We start from the raw sequence: 18,497 nt of genomic DNA on the forward strand, positions 1-18,497 counted from the left end.
GTTTGACAGAAAATGTGGACCAGGTTTCTGGACTTAACAACATTTACCAATTATTACAAGTAATAGGTTTTATCTACACGTAAACATTCATGAACTGTTGACATATAACTCTACTAGCTAAATCTTGAACTCCCTTATAAACCCCTTCCCCCCTGCCATCCCAAATGTATGCACAGACAGAAACAAAGAAAAAGGTGTTATTAATGGAGGAAAAAATCTGGAAGGCAGTTTGCAACTTATAAAATCTCTGACTTACTGATTAAAAGCAACAGCTTACAGCATCTAGTAAGGCAAAATAAACTGGCTTTCTTCGGGCCTTAGGTTTTTTTTTACTGCAAAGAGAAAGTTATCACTTTTGCTTCCAGAGATCAAAGACTTCTGGAAATATTATTCACACCCACAATCTGTTCAGCGACCTGTAAACCAATCATAGTTGCTGCTGGGCAGGAGGCCTTTGTCATTGAAATTGGTCACCATTCCCCAGACCAATCAGCTACTTGGTGGCAGCTGAATTTCTTTTCCTAAACATCCCCTGACACCAGTCCACCTGCAATTAATTTTCCACAGGTTGAACAACAATGGAAACAGCCCTTATAATGAGGTGGTAGCTCTTTAAAAAGTGCAATAATCCCTTCGACAAATCTTGGTTTTTAACACAGTCCTTTTCCCATTTCAGTAATCAAAAATACAAAAAAAAAGAAGTTATCAGCCTTACAAAACTTAAAAGAAAGCTACTTTCTACTAATGTTGCAGCATATTATAATGAGTCTTATTCACTATAGTAATCACAGGTGATACAACATTGTTATCTACCCAACCATATGGAAGATTCCTCAGGTATATCATGTATATAAGAAGCAGGACAATCCACCTTTGCCAATTACTGCCCCATCAGTCTACTCTCGATCATTAGTAAAGTGATGGAAGGTGTCATCAACAGTGCTATCAAGCTGCACTTGCTTAGCAATAAACTGCTCACTGATGCCCAGTTTGGGTTCTACCAGGGCCACTCAACATCCAGAACATTTGCCAAGATCCTTAGATCATTGGTTCAAACATGGATGAAAGAGCTGAATTCCAGAGGTCAGTTGAGAATGACAGCCCTTGATATCAAAACCACATTTGACAGACTTTGGAAACAAGGAGCCCTGGCAAAACTGGAGCTCACAGGAATCAAGGGAAAAATCTCCATTGGTTCGAGTCATAACTAGCGCAAAGGAAGATGGTTGTGGATATTGGAGGTCAGGCATCTCAGCTCCAGGTCATCTCTGCAGGGATTCCTCAGGATAATGTCCTAGGCCTAACCATCTTCAGCTGCTTCATCAACGATCTTCCCTCGATCATAAGGTCAGAAGTGGGGATGTTCACCGATCACCGCATGATGTTCATCAGCACCATTCATGACTTCCCAGATTCTGAAACAATCCAAAATGCAGCAAGATTTGGACAAGATCCAGGATTAGACTGAATCATGGCTGATTAGTTGTGGCTCATAAGTGCCAGGCAAAGACCATCTCCAACAAGAGAGAATCTAACCATTGTCATGTGACATTCAATAGCATTACCATCATGGAATCCCCCACTATCAACATCTTTGGGGTTACCATCGACCAGAAACTCAACTCAACTGGACTAAAAACATTGACTACATGAGCAGGTCAGAGACTAGGAATACTGTAGTGAGTAACTCACCTCCTGACACTGACACCCCAAAGCTAGTCCATCATCTACAAGGCATAAGTCAGGAGTATGATGGAATACTGCCCACTTGCCTAGATGGTTGCACCTCCAACAACACTCAAGAAGCTTGACACCATCCAGAACAAAGTAGCCCGCTTTACTTGTACTATACCCATAAGCATCCACTCCCTCCATCACTGATGCTCAGTAGCAGCAGTGTGTACTATGTACAAGGTGCATGCAAACATTTGCCAAGATCCTTAGACATCACTTTTCAAATCCATAACCATTTCCATCTCAAAGGTCAAGGGCATCAGATACATGGGAACACCACCACCTGGAAGTTTTCACTCCATGCCACTTGCTATCCTGGCTTGTAAATATTTTGACATTTCTTTCCTGTCATTGAGTCAAAATCTGGGAATTCCTTCCCTAGAAGCATTGTGTGTCTATCTTACAGCACATGAACAGCAGTGCAGGGTTAACAGAGTGGAGTCACACACATCCTTGCATTGTATGAGAAAATGATCCTGAATTTTGAGAGATCCTGACACAAGGTGAGTTTGGCAATATGTGAAACATACTCTGGTCCTGTTTGAGACACCATCTGGTATTTAATGAGAAAAATACTAGCATCATACAATGGAAAGTTTGTAGCTTTATCAGTAAAACAGACTTGGGAATGAATGAGAGCAGTGGTTCTGGAACTATGACATTATTGCGATTATGGAGACTTGGTTGAAAAAGGAACAGGACTGGCAGCTGAATGTCCCAGGATTTAGATGTTTCAGGTGTAATAGAAAGGAATGTAAAAAGGGTGGGGGAGATGTGCATTACTGGTAAAGGAGTAACTCACAGCTGTAATAACAGAGGATACATTAGAGGACTCATGCAGCAAGGCGATACAGGTAGAACAATAGGAAAGGTGAAATCAGAATGCTGAGGGTATACTACAGGCTCCCAACAGCCAGCAGGAGACAGAGGAGAGAATATGGAGACAGAATTTGGAAAGATGTAACAACAGCTAGGGGCTTGGATGGGGCAGAATTTGTAAGGACCATTCAGGAGCTTTTCTTCACATTGCATGTAAACAGTCCAACCAGGGAATGGGTTATACTGGACCTGATTTTGGAAATTGAGACCAGCAGGTGAGTGAAGTTTCAGAGGGGAGCACTTCGGGAGTAGTGACCATAATACCGTGAGTTTTAAGATACTCATGGATAGGGATAACAGCAGTCCTCGGATAAAGGCGTTAAATTGGGGGAAGGCGCACTACAACAATATTAGGCAGCCACTGGAGAATGTTGATTGGAAGCAACAGGGTAAATCCACTTTACAGGATAAACATGTTGGAGCATTTCTAACGTCAGTTGGTAAGAGCTCAGGAGTGGCACATTCCTGGTGGGATGAAGGATAGGTATGGCAAGGTATGTGAACACTGGAACACCAGGGATGTTATAACATCTATCAAAAAGCAAAGGGAAGCATGTGTAAGGTTGGGAGGATGGGAACTGATGAAGCTCTTTAAGTATATAAGGAAAGTAGGTAAGAACCTAAACAAGGAATTAGAAAGACTAAAGGGGGTTATGAAAAGTTGTTAGCAAACAGGATTAAGGAGAATCCCAAGGTGGAGGATGATCTCAGGGAAGGGAGTGTCGAATTTCTAAGTTACGTTGCTATTAAAAAGGAAGAGGTGTTGTGTGTTTTGAAAATTATTAAGGTGGATAAGTCCCCATGTTGGCGGTAGGGAAACTATTGGAAAAGATTCTCAGGGACAAGATCTAGATGCAATTAGAAGCAAATGGACTGATTAGCGCCAGCATGGTTTTGTGTGGGGGAGGTCAGGCCTCACTAACTTGATTGAATTTTTTGAGGAGGTGATGAAGACAATTGATGAGTGAAAGGCAGTTGATGTTTTCTACATGGGCTTCAGTAAAGCCTTTGACAAGGTCCCTCATGGCAGACTGGTACAAAAGATGGTATCTTGGTAGGCTGGCAAGATGGATACAGAACTGGCTTAGTTATAGGAGACAGAGGGTAGCAGTGGAAGAATGCTTTTCGGGGAATGGAGGGTTAGTTCTAGTGGTATTCCACAGGGATCAGTGCTGAGACCTTGTGTTCTACATAAATGATTTGGAGGAAAATATAGTATGTCTAATTAGTATGGGGTTTGTGGACAATACAAAGATTGGTGATGTTGCCGATGGTAAAGACAATTGTCAGAGGATACAGCAAGATATAGAGCAGTTGGAGGCATGGGCAGAAAAATGGCAAATGGAGTTTAATCCAGACAAATGTAAGGTGATGCATTTTGGAAGGTCAAGTACAGGTGAAAATTATATAGCGAATGGCAGAACCTTTAGAGTATTGATATGCAGAGGGATCTGGGTGTGCAGGTCCACAGATCACTGAAGGTGGCAAGCAGGCCGATAAGGCAGTAAAAAAGGGCCTATGGCATGCTTGCCTTCATTGAAAGAGGCACTAAGTATAAGGAGAGACAAGCTATGCTGCAGCTTTATAGAACTTTAGGCCACACTTAGAATATTGCGTCCAGTTCTGGTCACCACACTATTAGAACAATGTGGATGCTTTGGAGAGGGTACAGAGAAGGTTTACCAGAATGTTGCCTGGCATGAGGATTTTAGCTATGATGAAAGGTTGGATAGGCTGGTTTTGTTTTCAATGGAACACAGGAGGTTGAGGGGCAATCTGATAGAAGTTTGTAAGATTGTGAATGGTATAGATAGAATGGGAAGTATGAGGCCTATTCCCAGGGGTGGAGGGATCAATTACTCGGGGACACGGGTTCAAGGTGTGAAGGGTGGAAGTTTAAAAGAGACATGCAAGGCAAAGTATTCACACAAAGTGCCTAGAACGCACTGCCAGAGGAGGTGGTGGAATCAGACACAATAGCAACTTTCAAGAAGCACCTGGACAAAAATATGAATAGGAAGGGAATACGGATCCTGTAAGCGAAGACAGTTTTAGTATGGAAGGGCAAAATGTGGTAGCACAAGCTTGGAGGGCCAAAGGGCATGTTCCTGTGCTGGATTGTTTTTTGTTCTTACTTTATTCTGGGTGAACAAGACATTGACACCACTACTAAATGTGATAAAGCTGATTGCTGAATGAGATCAGATCAAAAGTCAATCAACACTAGGTTATAGTCCAACAGGTTTATTTGAAATTGCAAGCTTTCAGAGCTCAAAGCTTGCAATTTGAAATAAACTTGCTGGACTATAACCTGGTGTCATTTGATTTTCAACTTTGTCCACCCCAGTCCAACTCCAGCATCTCCACTGAATGAGACTGGCATTGGTGCTGACTGAAAGAGGCCTGTGCCCTGAACAAGAGACATCCTGGCACTGAGTTGGAGGTGAGCTCGCATAATTCAGGAACTCTGATACTGACAGTGAGCTGAAACCCTAGAAATAACAGCAAGTGAGAGAGAGCCCTGGCATTAGGTCAAATGGAAACTGATATGAGTTCATAGTGACCCTGCAATTGTGTGATAGAAACGCTGGCATTGAGACAACCTGGAATAGAATCAGATAGATCCAGGCACTAAAATCTGAGTGCGAGAGATTAGGACTAGCATTGGCATTGACTGCGAAAGATATGAGCACTGAATTAGAGTATCATGGTCTCTTTTCCTTCTTCAGCTTTCCAGTGAATGTCAGGAAGTGAGCTTTTCACATCCATCTTGAACTCAGGTGAACTTCTATGCATTTTATAGATCAGGCACACTGAACAAGATGGATTCCTGGCACTGTTGAGAGATCCAGACACTGATACTGAGTGAAATGTTGACACTTAGTAAGTGTAGAATACCCAACTGTTCCCTTTGCTAACCTAATTTTTCCAAAGCACACATCATCTCTTACCCATTTCCTTGGCACAGACTCCATTTTTATTTCCTCAAGTCAGAATGTTATACACTTAGAATCACACAGGCTGGAAACAGACCCTTCGGTCCAACTCGTCCATGCTGATCAGTTTCCCAAACTAACCCAGTCCCACTTGCCTGCATTTGGCCCATATCCCTTCAAACCTTTCCTATTTCCTGACCAAATGTCTTTTAAATGTGTAACTGTACCTGCATCTTTCTCTCCAGTTCATTCCATGTATGAATCACCTTCTGTGTGAAAAAATTGCCGCTTAGATTCATAGAGTCATAGAGATGTACAGCACAGAAACAGACCCTTCAGTCTAACTCGTCCAAGCAGACCAGATATCCAAACCCAATCTAATCCCATCTGCCAGCATCCAGCCCGTATCCCTCCACAAACCCTTCCAATTCATATATCCATCCAAATGCCTTTTAACTGTTGCAATTGTACTTCCTCTGGCAGCCCATTCCACACATGCACCACTCTCTACGTGAAAAAGTTGCCCCTAAGGCCTCTTTTATATCTTTCTCCTCTCACCCTAAATCTATGCCCTCCAGGTCCGGACACCATCGCCCCAAGAAAAAGACATTAGCTATTCAACCTCTCGATGCCCTTCATGATTTTATAAACCTCAGCTTCCGACGCTCCAGGGGAAACAGCCCTAGCCTATTCAACCTCTCCCTATAGCTCAAATCCTCCAATCCTGGCAACATCCTTGTAAATCTTTTCTGAACCCTTTCAAGTTTCACAACATCTTTCCAATAGGAAAGAGACCAGATTGCAACACAACGTTCCAACAGTGGCCTAACCAATGTCCTGTACAGCCGCAACATGACCTCCCAACTCCTGTACTCAATATTCTGATCAATAAAGAAAAGTATACCAAACGCCTTCTTATCTGTCCTAACTACCTGCGACTCCACTTTCAAGGAGCTATGAACCTGCACTCCAAGGTCTCTTTGTTCAGCAACACTTCCTAGGACCTTACCATTAAGTGTATAAATCCTGCTAAGATTTGCTTTCCCAAAATGCAGCACCTCACATTTATCTAAATTAAACTCCAGCTGCCACTCCTCAGCCCATTGGCTCATCTGATCAAGATCCCGTTGTGCTCTAGGGTAGCCATCTTTGCTGTCCACTACACCTCCAATTTTGGTATAATCTGCAAACTTATTAACTATACCTTCTTAAGCTCACATCCAAATCATTTATATAAATGACGAAAAGTAGTGGACCTATCACCGACCCTTGTGGCACTCCACTGGTCACAGGCCTCCAATCTGAAAAACAACCTTCCACCATCACCCTCTGACTTCTACCTTTGAGCCAGTTCTGTATCCAAATGACTAGTTCTCCCTGTATTCCATGAGATCTAACCTTGCTAACCAGTTTCCAATGGGGAAACTTTTCAAACGCCTTACTGAAGTCCATATAGATCATGTCTACCATTCTGCCCTCATCAATCCTCTTTATTACTACTTCAAAAAACTCAATCAAGTTTGTGAGACATGATTTCCTATGCACAAAGCCATGTTGACTATCTCTAATCAGTCCCTGCCTTTCCAAATACATGTACATCCTGTCCCTCAGGATTCCCTCCAAAAACTTGCCCACCACCGACGTCAAGCTCACTGGTCTATAGCTCCCTAGCTTGCGCATTCCTTTTAAATCTTTCTAATTTCTCCTTAAAAATATGCCCCGAGTTTTGAACTCCCTACCATTGCTATTTAACTGATCTATGCTTCCATGATTTTATAAACCTCTTTAAAGTCACCCTTTAACTTCTTATACTCCAGTAAAAAAAGTCCCAGCCTGTCCAACCCCTCCTTATATCTTAAACCCCCCAGTTACCGCATCAGCACTATAAGTCTTTTCTGTACCCTCTCCAATTTAATAATATCCTTACTCTAGCAGGGCAACCAAAACTGTACACAGTACTCCAAAAGTGGCCTCACCAATGTCCTGTACAATTTCAACATGACATCCCAACTCCTTTACCAAATGATCTGAGCAATGAAAGCAAGTGTGATAATTGCCTCCTTAACCACCCTGTCTACTTGTTTCAAAGAACCACGTACCTGAACCCCTAGGTCTCTCTGTTCCACAGCACTACCCAAAGAGCTACCATTAACTGTACAAGTCCTGCCTTGTTTGTTTTACCAAAATGCAATACCTCATATTTATCTAAATTAAACTCCATCTGCCACTCCTTAGTCCATCTGATTAAGATTGTTTCATAATCTTAGATATCCTATAAGGGGAAGAAACTTGTAAATCTTCTAAAAATATCTATGCCTTGCTTTTGGAGCAAATACCCCATTTGAAATAGAATTGTTTTCCCTTCATATTAGATTGTGTTCATCTACCTATTCATTCTAAATATCCCAATACACATCCCCATTCTCCTCTTGATTTACCAATACAGGCTGAGCTGATATCTGTTCAAGTTTAGGAGAATGAGAACTGATCTTATTACAACATTTAAGATTCTGAGGGAACTTGACAGCTCAAATGCTAAAAGAACATTTTTTCCCTTATGGGGGTGACTGGAATAAAGGAACAATTTAATAATAAGGGGTTAACCATTTTACATCAAGAAGGGGAGATTTTTCTCAGACATGTGATGTCGGCAGGGTTATAATTACTTTTAAGAAAGAACTTTATATGTCCTTAACTAACAAAGTCATCAGAAGATGTCAAGAGTAGGCAGAAGAGTAGAGCTGGAGTCACAATCAGATCAGTTGTGGTCTTCCTGATTGGTGGAGCAGGCTTGAGGGGCTGACATCCTCTTCCTGCTCCTAGTATGTCGATGTACTGTATATCTGGTCTAGTCATCAGAAACCCGAACAGACCCACTCACGTCAAGTAAAAGCAAAATACTGCAGATGTTGGATTTCTGAAACAAACATAGAGAATGCTGGAGAATTTCAGAAACTGGCAGTATCTGTCAAGAGAGAAACGGAGTTAACATTTTGAGACCGATATGACTCTTTTTCAAATCTGAAAGAGTCATACCAGGATCGAAATGTTAACTGTTTATCTCTCCAAAGATGCTGTCGGACCTGCAGCGCTTCTGCAACATTCTCTGTGTCTGTTTTAGTTGCATCAACCATGTCCCATCATAAACTTGCTGAGTTTGTATCCTGTTGCATTTTCTTGTGATCAAAGTTTATTTGAGTCAAGGCTCCTGCGTCAAATGGATGACAGCTAGCTTCAGTTTGTGGGTATGTCAGTCCTGATGTCCTGATGCGCAGGATTGTCAATCTAGTGGGACTAGTGGCCACTGATTACAGATAGGTTAAGTGCATGGGCAAAATATAGCAAATCAAGTACAGTATGGGAAAAATTGAAGTTGTCCACTTTGGCAGGAAGAATAAAAAAAGCAGGGTATTATGTAAACGGAGAACACCTGCAGAATTCCAAGGTACAGAGGGATTTAGGTGTTCTAGTGCCTGAGTCACAAGACGTTAGCGTGAGGGTACAACCAGTAATGAAAAAAGGCTAATGTAATGCTGCTCCTTATTATGAGAGGAGTTGCAGATAAACATGAGAAAATTCTACTTTTGTTAGAGAGGCAAGTGGTGAGACCACAACTTGAAAGCTGTATCCAGTGTGGTCTCCTCAGTTGTGGAAGGATGTAAATGAAATTTAGGGAAGGTTTAGTAGAATGGTACCTGGAATTAATGCATTTTCTTATGAGAATAATTTGGACAGGCTAGGCTTGTTTTCATTGAGGTCCATCAGAGCGAGAGTTGATTTGTTTAAAGTTTATAAGATCTTGAATGGTTTTGACAAGATAAAAATGGATAGGACGTTTCTGTTTGTGATATGTGCAAAATTAGGGAATACTATTTTAAAATGAGTCGACATCCTTTTAGGACAGACATAATGGAATTTTTTTTTTCTCTCAGAGGGTTATCTGACCTTGAATCTCTTTATCTCAGAAGACGATGGAGGTTGGGGTCATTAAATATTTTTAGAGCTGTGATAGATAGGTTCTTAAATATATAAATGGATAGATTTATGAAAGGCAGGGAAGTCAAAGATTATTAGGGATAGGTGGGAATGTGGAATTTGGAATACAAACCATGATCTTTTTAAATGACAGAGCAGGCTTGAAGGGCCAAATGCCCAACTCCAGCTCCTAGCTCATATGAAAAGCAGCAAAGTTTTCTGTGTCATGGAAAGGTTACAGTATTGTCATTTCTAATGTCTTCACTACTCTTTCTTTCCTGCTGATACCTTGAACTGATCGTTTTTTTTATCTCCACTGCCGTTAATGGCAGGAATAAGTTTCCAAATGGGAGTTTCACTATTTGAAATGTCTGGAATAAGAAGACCAACCACAAAAGGTATCAGGCAGGACCAGCTGCACAATAATGTTGATAGAATGTCATCGTAGCTTAATTTGGCAGATGATTATTGCTAGCAGAATTTCTTGTTCCCATAATAAAGCAGAAACAACAGATCCAATTGCAACATTAAGATATCTGAACGCCCAACGTTTATTAATGAGTCCTCAGAACACCCAGTCACAGGAATGTTTTGTGCAGCATTGCACTGTGTGGGAAAAGGTATGGCAGGTTGACGGACAGGCAACATTACCAGATTGGGCATACTTGTGAAATCATCGCCCAAAATCTCTGCAAGTTAGATTACTTACAGTGTGGAAACAGGCTCTTCAGCCCAACAAGTCCACACCAACCCGCAACCCACTCCTACATTTACCCCTTCACCTAACACTACGGGCAATTTAGCATGGCCAATTCACCTAACCTGCACATTTTTGGACTGTGGGAGGAAACCAGAGCACCCAGAGGAAACCCACACAGACACGGGGAGAATGTGCAAACTCCACACAGTCACCTGAAGTGGGAATTGAACCCGGATCTCTGGCGCTGTGAGGCAGCAGTGCCAACCACTGTGCCACCGTGCCGCCCACAAATTCTGGCACATCTACCTGGCAATGACTATAGGGTTGAAAAACTCCAGATAACTTGGCTGGGATCCAAGCAGATTTCATAGAAACTAATTTTGTTTGGAGATTCAGATTCGAGCTGTCCTTCACTCTGCCACTTTACCTGCTTTGACATTACATTTAATGCTGCCTCCTGCTTTCCATCCAAGGTATAGAAAAAGAGAGAGAGAGTGAGAGAAGTGCCATATAAGGCTTTTTGGTTTGACACATCACCAAATCTGTCCACCCACCCATCAAGATCACGTGGACAGTCATGGGACTCCAAGGTTATAGACAGGCTTTTATTAGAGTCCATCAACCAAGTCCTGCGTCATATGGAGAATTGGTGACAAGAACAGGGACATGAACCTGGGAAATCCTGGCTAAGAATCTGCACACAGGTAACAGATGCCTGAAGGTCGGTGGATACCTATACTGGGAGAGAAGTGTCTTTGAATAGCAATATCTGTTACTAGGCAGTCCTCTTCAGGATAACCTCTGCTCATGTTAAATGGTGAGAGGAATAGTGTCTCTAAATTAAGATGTCGTAATTCCTCATGGCTGAGAAACTGTACCCTGTGGAATTAACGTCTTTGTGGTCAAAGAAAACAAGATTGAAACTTTGGAATGTTAGAAAACTCATGGATAACCTCAAGGGTGAACAGTTGATAACAAAAACTGCAATCCTATCAGGTGAACAATCAAATTTTCAAGCTGACATCACCGTGCTCAGTGAGACCTGCCTACCTGGGGAAGGGCAACTGAAGAAACAAGGAGGAAGATCGATCTACTGGAAAAGAAAGGAGTACAGTGACCCTCACATTCATCAAGTTGGTTTCGCCATCTAGAATAGAGTATTGGCTGCACTGCTATATTTCCCTGTTGGAAAAATGGAAGATTCATGATACTTCACTCACAGTTCAGCAGGAACCAATATGGCAGTCTTGTCAGTGCTTATGCCCATCCTTGACTCAGATGAAGTCATTTTAGAGAAATTTGATTCTAGCCTCACCTGAGGTTCTCCTTCATGTATAGAAAACAGGAAAAAAAATCATCCTTCTGGAGGAAGTTAATACAGGATTCTTTGTAACGCCTATGTCTGTTGCACACCCATTGGGAAAAACGGGGTGGGAAAAGCCAATACAAATGGAATTCTGCTGCTGCATGTGCCACATTAAAACAAACCACATGGATGCCAGAAAGACCACAAAACCACATGGATGCATACCAGATCAAAGCAATGGCATCTTCTGGATTATGCCTTTGTTTGGTCAAAGTTCTATGAGATGTCTGTCACTTGATTTATACCAGAGGGCTGATGACTTCTGGACAGATCATCGACTTGTTTGATTGGTGATGAACATCCAAAGCACCAAGATATGATGAGACCCCGAAGGTCAAAGAGAAAAAAAGATCAATGTCTCAGCAACCCAGAAGAATTATAAATGCCATACACCAACAATCTAGAAAATCTTTACATTTCCAACTCAATCCCAGAACAGTGAGATCAATAAAATCAGATGTACTAAACTCCTGTGGCCAGGGTTTGAGCATCACCATGACCAGTCAAAATTCTGCTGAGATCTCCTGGAATAAAAACAGGCAGCCTTCATTACATGGTAGAACAACCCAAGATTGCAGTTCGAGAAAGCAGCCTTCCAACAAATTAAAACTGAAGCCCAATAACAAATCCAGATGATAGAAGACATATAATGGACAGAAAGATCCAACAATTTGTACATATTGTGCACACATATGCATAAATACATAGATGATCCACATTATGAGGACATCTACAATAGTGTTGCCTGATCTGCACCATATTTGAAAACCACTCTTGATCTCTTCAATCTCTTCAATTTTCCATACAAAAATCTCAGCCCATCCTTCAATGTCCCAAAATAAACTTATTTCAACCAAGACCTGGTCAGACAAATATTCCACCTCCTGTTTATGTTGAAAAAGAGACTTTGGAATACACCAAGCACTGCCAACACTTTGGCAGCTACTACTCTCAAAAGGCCATCATTGCTGAAGAGATTAAATACCGGATTAGGCGCAATAATACAGCCTTTTACAAACTCTAGCAACTCTCCTTGAAGCATGGCAGCATTGACATTCATAGAGGAGGTTGCTATCAAACATTCAGCAAGGCACAGCAGACATAGGAAGTACCTCTGTACTTGTTTGTTCCTGACCCAACACAAGTCCCAATATTTTTGTTGCAAGCATGTGCACTAGGATCTAAAAATTGGATAAGTAGCATTTTGGCTTTTGATCAGCCTAGCATTTAACTCTTCACAAGTAATGCTTGCGTAAGCATGACACAGTGATTGGGATGTTTTGGATCCAGAATAATTTGCCACCCACACATTGGAGTGAACCATCACGGGTTACTCTGAGAAGTCCAGTCTTCACAATGCCAAAGTATGGAAATTCCACCTCTCTCTATGGATGTGTATGTGAAGCTCTGAGCAAGAAAGCCTGCAGCACCCCTCAGGCAGCCGAATATTTGTGAAACCCCTCCACAGCACCTCTACCTCTTCCAAAAAGCTCAGCTTAAAGGATTCCCATTTGCAACAGTAATCATACTAGGAGCAGAAAGGAAACAAAAGGTTTTCATTTATATAACACCTTTCATTTCTGAAGAACTACCGAAGTCTTTTACAACCAAGAAAGTATTTCTGAGTTGCAGTTGTTGTTGCAGTTTAGGCAATGTGGCAGACAAGCAACAAACTTGCCTCAAAAATAAAAACACTATTACGCGAATTACAGCTGTCATAGAAAAATGGAAGTCTGACAAAGGGTTATGAGGGCTTTGACACCTGCAGGAAAGCAAACTATTAAAGACTGAACAGATGAGACTGAACAGCACATACTTCTAACATCTGTACATTTCAAATAACATGGAACCTGAGGTCTGCTCCTGTCATTGCTCTACCCCAGCTAACTGGATGTGGGTTTGACTTTAGCTCCTCATCATTGGAAATAAAGTAGGGGCTTTTCATGTCTTTTGCATGTATTAAATAAAGTTGTTGTCATTATTAAAAGTACCAAATCCAACCATGAATTACAACAGAGCCAGAATAGGCCGCAATCAATTTCTGTCTTGTGTCCTTACGTCACCTGTAGATTTCAAAACATTACATAGTTTTAATGTAACTCCCATGAAATCAGACCCAGTGTACAGTGAAGCATGGTGTTCCAGAATGCTTCAAATGGTCCACACCAAAACATGGCCATTAATTTGTAACTTGAGGACAAATCTCAATAATGGTTCCTCATTGAGAGCTTAATTAAGATTGTTTCAACAGTTGACTCCATCCATTGAAAAACCTTAGATGTGAACAGAACACAATGGGTGAACTTTCAAGCAGCAGCATTTATGGTGACAGAAGCAGGATGGTGCCAGCTAAGATTGGCCAAGATACAAACAAGGATGATGGCTCCAAGAGCTGCACACTACCCAAAGCAACTAGGCTCTTTTTCTCAAATTAAGGCATATCTTCCAAAAAGGATCAACTATTGACCGTAGTGTATACAGCAGCAGCACCTTAATTGACTTCTATACTTTAAATTCTATTTTAGGGTATTAATGGTTACAATGTTTAAACCAGAATTAGGATAAAAATCAACCATGGACTAATTGGGAGACAAACAAGCTGGAGGGAATGAATAGTCTTCTTTTGTTTTCATATTTTGTGATAGTGAATTTTCTGTTCTCACCTCAAACATGCTTCCTGTATCTATCTAAATCTACAATATAAAATATGCCAAAGAATTTACCTCAAAAAAATTAAGTACAAACTATATCATTCAGATACTGTACCAATATCAGGAAAAGAATTAAGCTGAGAATTCCCAAAGGAAAGCACTGGGCGAAAACACATGAGCAGCGTCCTTTTGCCACTTTCAAGATACTAATTAATGGTTCTTGTCCTTACTAAAATGTCTTGAGGGTTTATTTATAATGGAGTAAAAGAAAGCCTTAGCGCATCAAAATATTTCATGTACTGAAAAAGGCTACACGCATGATGACTGCTCAGATTTTCTGTATTAAGTGGCTCTGACACTTAGCTGAGTTTATTATCTGTGAGAGCCTTGTGTGTGACTCTAGCTATCAAGCTGCTCTTTTAACAGAGATATGTTGCTCGATCAGTTATTGAGTGTTAAGACATTACTGGCTACAGGTGAGCTGCCTCCTTCCCTGTTTCTCCATGCTTAGACCAAAGCGGATTCGTAAGAATTAAAACATAATGATTGCCTGGGAAGTAAACATTTATGTATAACATTCTATGTTGCTTACCATTGACTACTCTATTTATGGGGTGGAAATCTTTACAGCTCATAAACTCCATAGATTAGTGTGCTGGTCCCCAAATAGTCAATTATGCTTTGGATTTGATTGAATTGAAACTTTGTCTCATTTTGTGAGTGACTTTCAAGTGGGAAGTGATGGAGCTGCCTGTATATGCCAGCAGAAAATACATTTGAACTGTGTAACACAGAAACTCAGAACCACAGTGGCCCTGATAGTTACTGGTCTGCATTCGGACACCAGCTAATAGAATGCCTCCATCAATCCCTCAGCAGTGAAAGGCAGCCTGTAAAAGGCAGCTTTGCCTCAACCGCTCTAAGTGAATGTGTCTGGATCTGCAGAAGTGAGAGCAATTATTGGCAGCCTACCTCAGATGCAAACAAAGCTATCTCAGGTTCCACCCTTCACCTTCTTCTTTCTCCTCCAAATAACAAAAGATGTTAAGTAAACTCCCATCATCTGATTTTTAAATACAGCAATTGAAAATGCTACTGCTAAATATCTGAGTGAAAAGAAAGCAAAATAAAAATCAAAAAGTAGCCAAATTTGTAAAACTTAAACTTTCAGAACCATCCAGAGTCCACTGACAGAAATACATTTCTGAAAATGCCAGCTGGTTCCTATTCAATCAGTCAGATGTTAGATTAGAACTGTCCTGAGCTTCATCAGTCATTTACGAGGGAATGGAACACAGGCGTATTATGTGCTCGTTAACGCTGTTTGAAATGAAGCTATAGGACATACAGTGCAAAAATTCTTCAGGTCAAGCAGAAAGATGGATAACGCATTGGGTACAATTGGCATGAATCTCCAAGTTTGAATCTCTGCACTGTTTCCCATTCCTCAGTTGTTTATCTAGCACTGATACCTTAAACGATGCAGAATAAAGAATATGCCCACATCATCCATCACCTTAGACATCAGTAAAGATCGTTTATGCATTTGAATTAGTTAAATAACTAACCTGAAGTTATTTACAAGCACAACAAAATCAGGAAAAGACAAAATGCAAAACTTATTAATTGTCAAATATTATACATAATTAACTTTACAGTTATAGGTTGCACTTTTAAAAATTAGCACTACCAGGATGTATTAAATATACCGCAATAAATTAGTCATTGGGTTACAGTTAAATAACGCATATTATATTTAATAATCCGTGTCTTTTTTCATATGTACACAAAAATCTAATGTTTTGAAATTCCTTTCATTTCTTAAAAGTGAAATCTTGCTTTTTTAAAATAATTTTACAAGTTTACAAATGTTTAAATTTACAAGATAGTAATGCGAACAAGCAGATTCCACATTGTATCTGAATAAATTTGTCTTCATATTTTGTAAGTGATATATGTTGTCATACCTGTAAGGTCATCTAGGCTCAAGGAAATGTGGACAGGTTTATCCGAAGGTAGCCTCCTTGTGGTAATCATATGGCCAATGGGACTATAGGTCTGACTGTAGTTTCTGCTCTTTAGCTGCAAGGAAAGATTGGTATTGTAATTCATTGTAGGTTTCTGACATTTATCTGGAAAGTTTCTTTAGCACCACAAGGAAAGAAGTGCCAACATTCTGTGGGCAAGTCTCTGTTAAATGGGATCCAGAATGAGCTCCCTATCCCTTTATGATACCACCTGTGAAATTAAAGAATGATAAACTGGGAAGTGTCTCAGTGACAAAGCTGGAAAACACAACAGCAGAGTTCACTGGATTTTCTCCTAAGTAATAACTTACAGAATTTATAGCACTGTATCGTGTCTTCTACTTCACTTTATATTTCATAGTTCAGCATGAGAAAAGTTAATAGCTCACAATCAAGAGGATAGCTACAAATAACAATGAAACATTTGCAAACTTTAAGGCAATGCAGCTACTTTTTGTGATAAGATCATACTGCCACTTTAGAATACACTAGCAGATTGCACTTAACGCCTTACCTTGCACAATTTCACACCTGCCGATGCAACGTTCTGAACTGACTTGTGTCCTGCCTGGTCTTTGCCTTTGCAGAACATTAAAGATTAAATGTGAGATCGAGCACCTGCTACATGGCAACAAACTGACAGTGTAATAGACGCTGAAACAGCTGCTAGGACAGCATGCTGTTACCTGCACTTCCCCTGGGCTCTGGGCTCCCTCAGGCCTGCTTTCTGTCAGCCCGACTTTCCCTTCCTTTTCTAGGCAAAAAGGCTTTATTCACTCACACAATATAGGATGCAATTCCTCTCTGTGATGTGACTTCTAGCATTTTCTTTCCAGTTCAGAAACTTTTAAGCGCAAACAAACTGCCTTTAAATTAGAAAGACTATTGTCAGCATAACTCTGTCTGTGTCAGCTTGCTACAGCAAACTCCTTTAAACAACATGACTGCAGTCAGTAAAAATGCCTATGACCCCAATTAGCTCAGGGTGACATAGCCAGTTTGGACTGCAGCTGCAATAGTACGTAAATGTACCATGATGCAGTTTTCCAAACTGAGGCTCAGTGTGCCTGTGCTTCAGCACAATATGACAGAATAGTAGTCTGTGCAACAGAAGCAAATAACACTTGAATGACAGTAATGACAGGTGTCAGCCTCATCTGACACGAAAATCCTCGACATATTTTGGCATGTTTTCTACAACTCACATATCAGATAACCATATTCTGAGATGCAGCAATCTGTTCCAGTGCTGGCTGCTGAATTTGACAGTCAACTTCCACCCATGTTTTGTCAGTAAAATCAATCGTTTTTCTTTCAAAAAAGAAAATGAAGTACCATTGGAGTCTCACGTAGAGAACAAAGACAGGTAGAGACTGCTGTCCCTTGGGAATCTCCACAATGGCATGAGAATAGGTTCAATTTCAAACAAATGAAGTTTAAAGCAAGCTTGGTAGATTAGTAATTAGTCTGCTGAGGGCCCCAGCAGCTATTTATAACCTCCCCTTTTTTTGTTTTCTCTTCTGCTTTTAGGTTGTCCCAAGCCACGTGCCATTCCCTAGCAAATTAGACAGGCAATAAAACGTCTCCCAGTGCCGTTCTGCAATTGGCTGCTAACAAAGCCATGAGCATTGATCTCGTCTGACTTACCCTTCAACTCTTCTTTTATCACCATGGAGAAGTACCTGGCGACATTGTGTACCCTTCCCTGACTGCTTCATATTGAGATTTAATGGTGCAGGGTGCAAATCCTCATCCTATCTACTCTGATCTACAGGATGTATCATCACATGGTCTAAACATTATAAAGGATTATGAATTTTCCCTTTGCTTTGATTCATTTCATACCATCCAATAAGATTTTAAATTATATTTGAAAGCTATGAAGAAATGGAGTTAAATTTGAATACGAGAAATTACGAAGGCATGGGGCACAGGGTTAGCTGAGGTGGACTGGAAAAGTAAATTCAAAGGCATGACTGTACATAAGCAATGGATAGTCTTTAAAGAACTATTTTTTGACTCAGAGCAATTGTGCATTTGTTCAATGTGCAAAAAACTCAAAAACATCAGTCAACCATGGTTAACAAAACAGGTTCATGATTGCATAAGTTTTTTTTTAAATGGCATATAAAGTTGTCAAATATAGCAGTAATTCTATGTATTAGGAGGTTTTTGGAATATAACAAAGGAGGTCCAAGAAACTGATGAGGAAAGGGAGAATAAAATATG

The 18,497-nt window shown here is 40.6% G+C and overlaps 1 protein-coding gene across 1 annotated transcript in view; it reads right to left on the reverse strand.

Annotated features, from left to right (window-relative positions):
- The window catches only part of map3k7cl (map3k7 C-terminal like), a 68,830-nt gene extending 51,573 nt beyond the window's left edge, over positions 1–17,257 (reverse strand). Inside the window, exons 1-2 of the mRNA XM_043700688.2 lie at positions 16,783–17,257; positions 16,209–16,323 (exon numbers count right to left, since the gene is read on the reverse strand). Of these exons, the coding sequence (XP_043556623.1) occupies positions 16,209–16,323; positions 16,783–16,860 (193 nt within the window). The 5' untranslated portion in view covers positions 16,861–17,257. The remainder of the gene's footprint in view (positions 1–16,208; positions 16,324–16,782) is intronic.
- Between the last annotated feature and the right edge of the window lie 1,240 nt (positions 17,258–18,497).

This window comes from Chiloscyllium plagiosum, unplaced genomic scaffold (assembly GCF_037043375.1).
Source record: "Chiloscyllium plagiosum isolate Xiang-an unplaced genomic scaffold, Cpla_swu_hap1 HiC_scaffold_12, whole genome shotgun sequence".
Lineage (NCBI taxonomy): Eukaryota > Metazoa > Chordata > Chondrichthyes > Orectolobiformes > Hemiscylliidae > Chiloscyllium > Chiloscyllium plagiosum.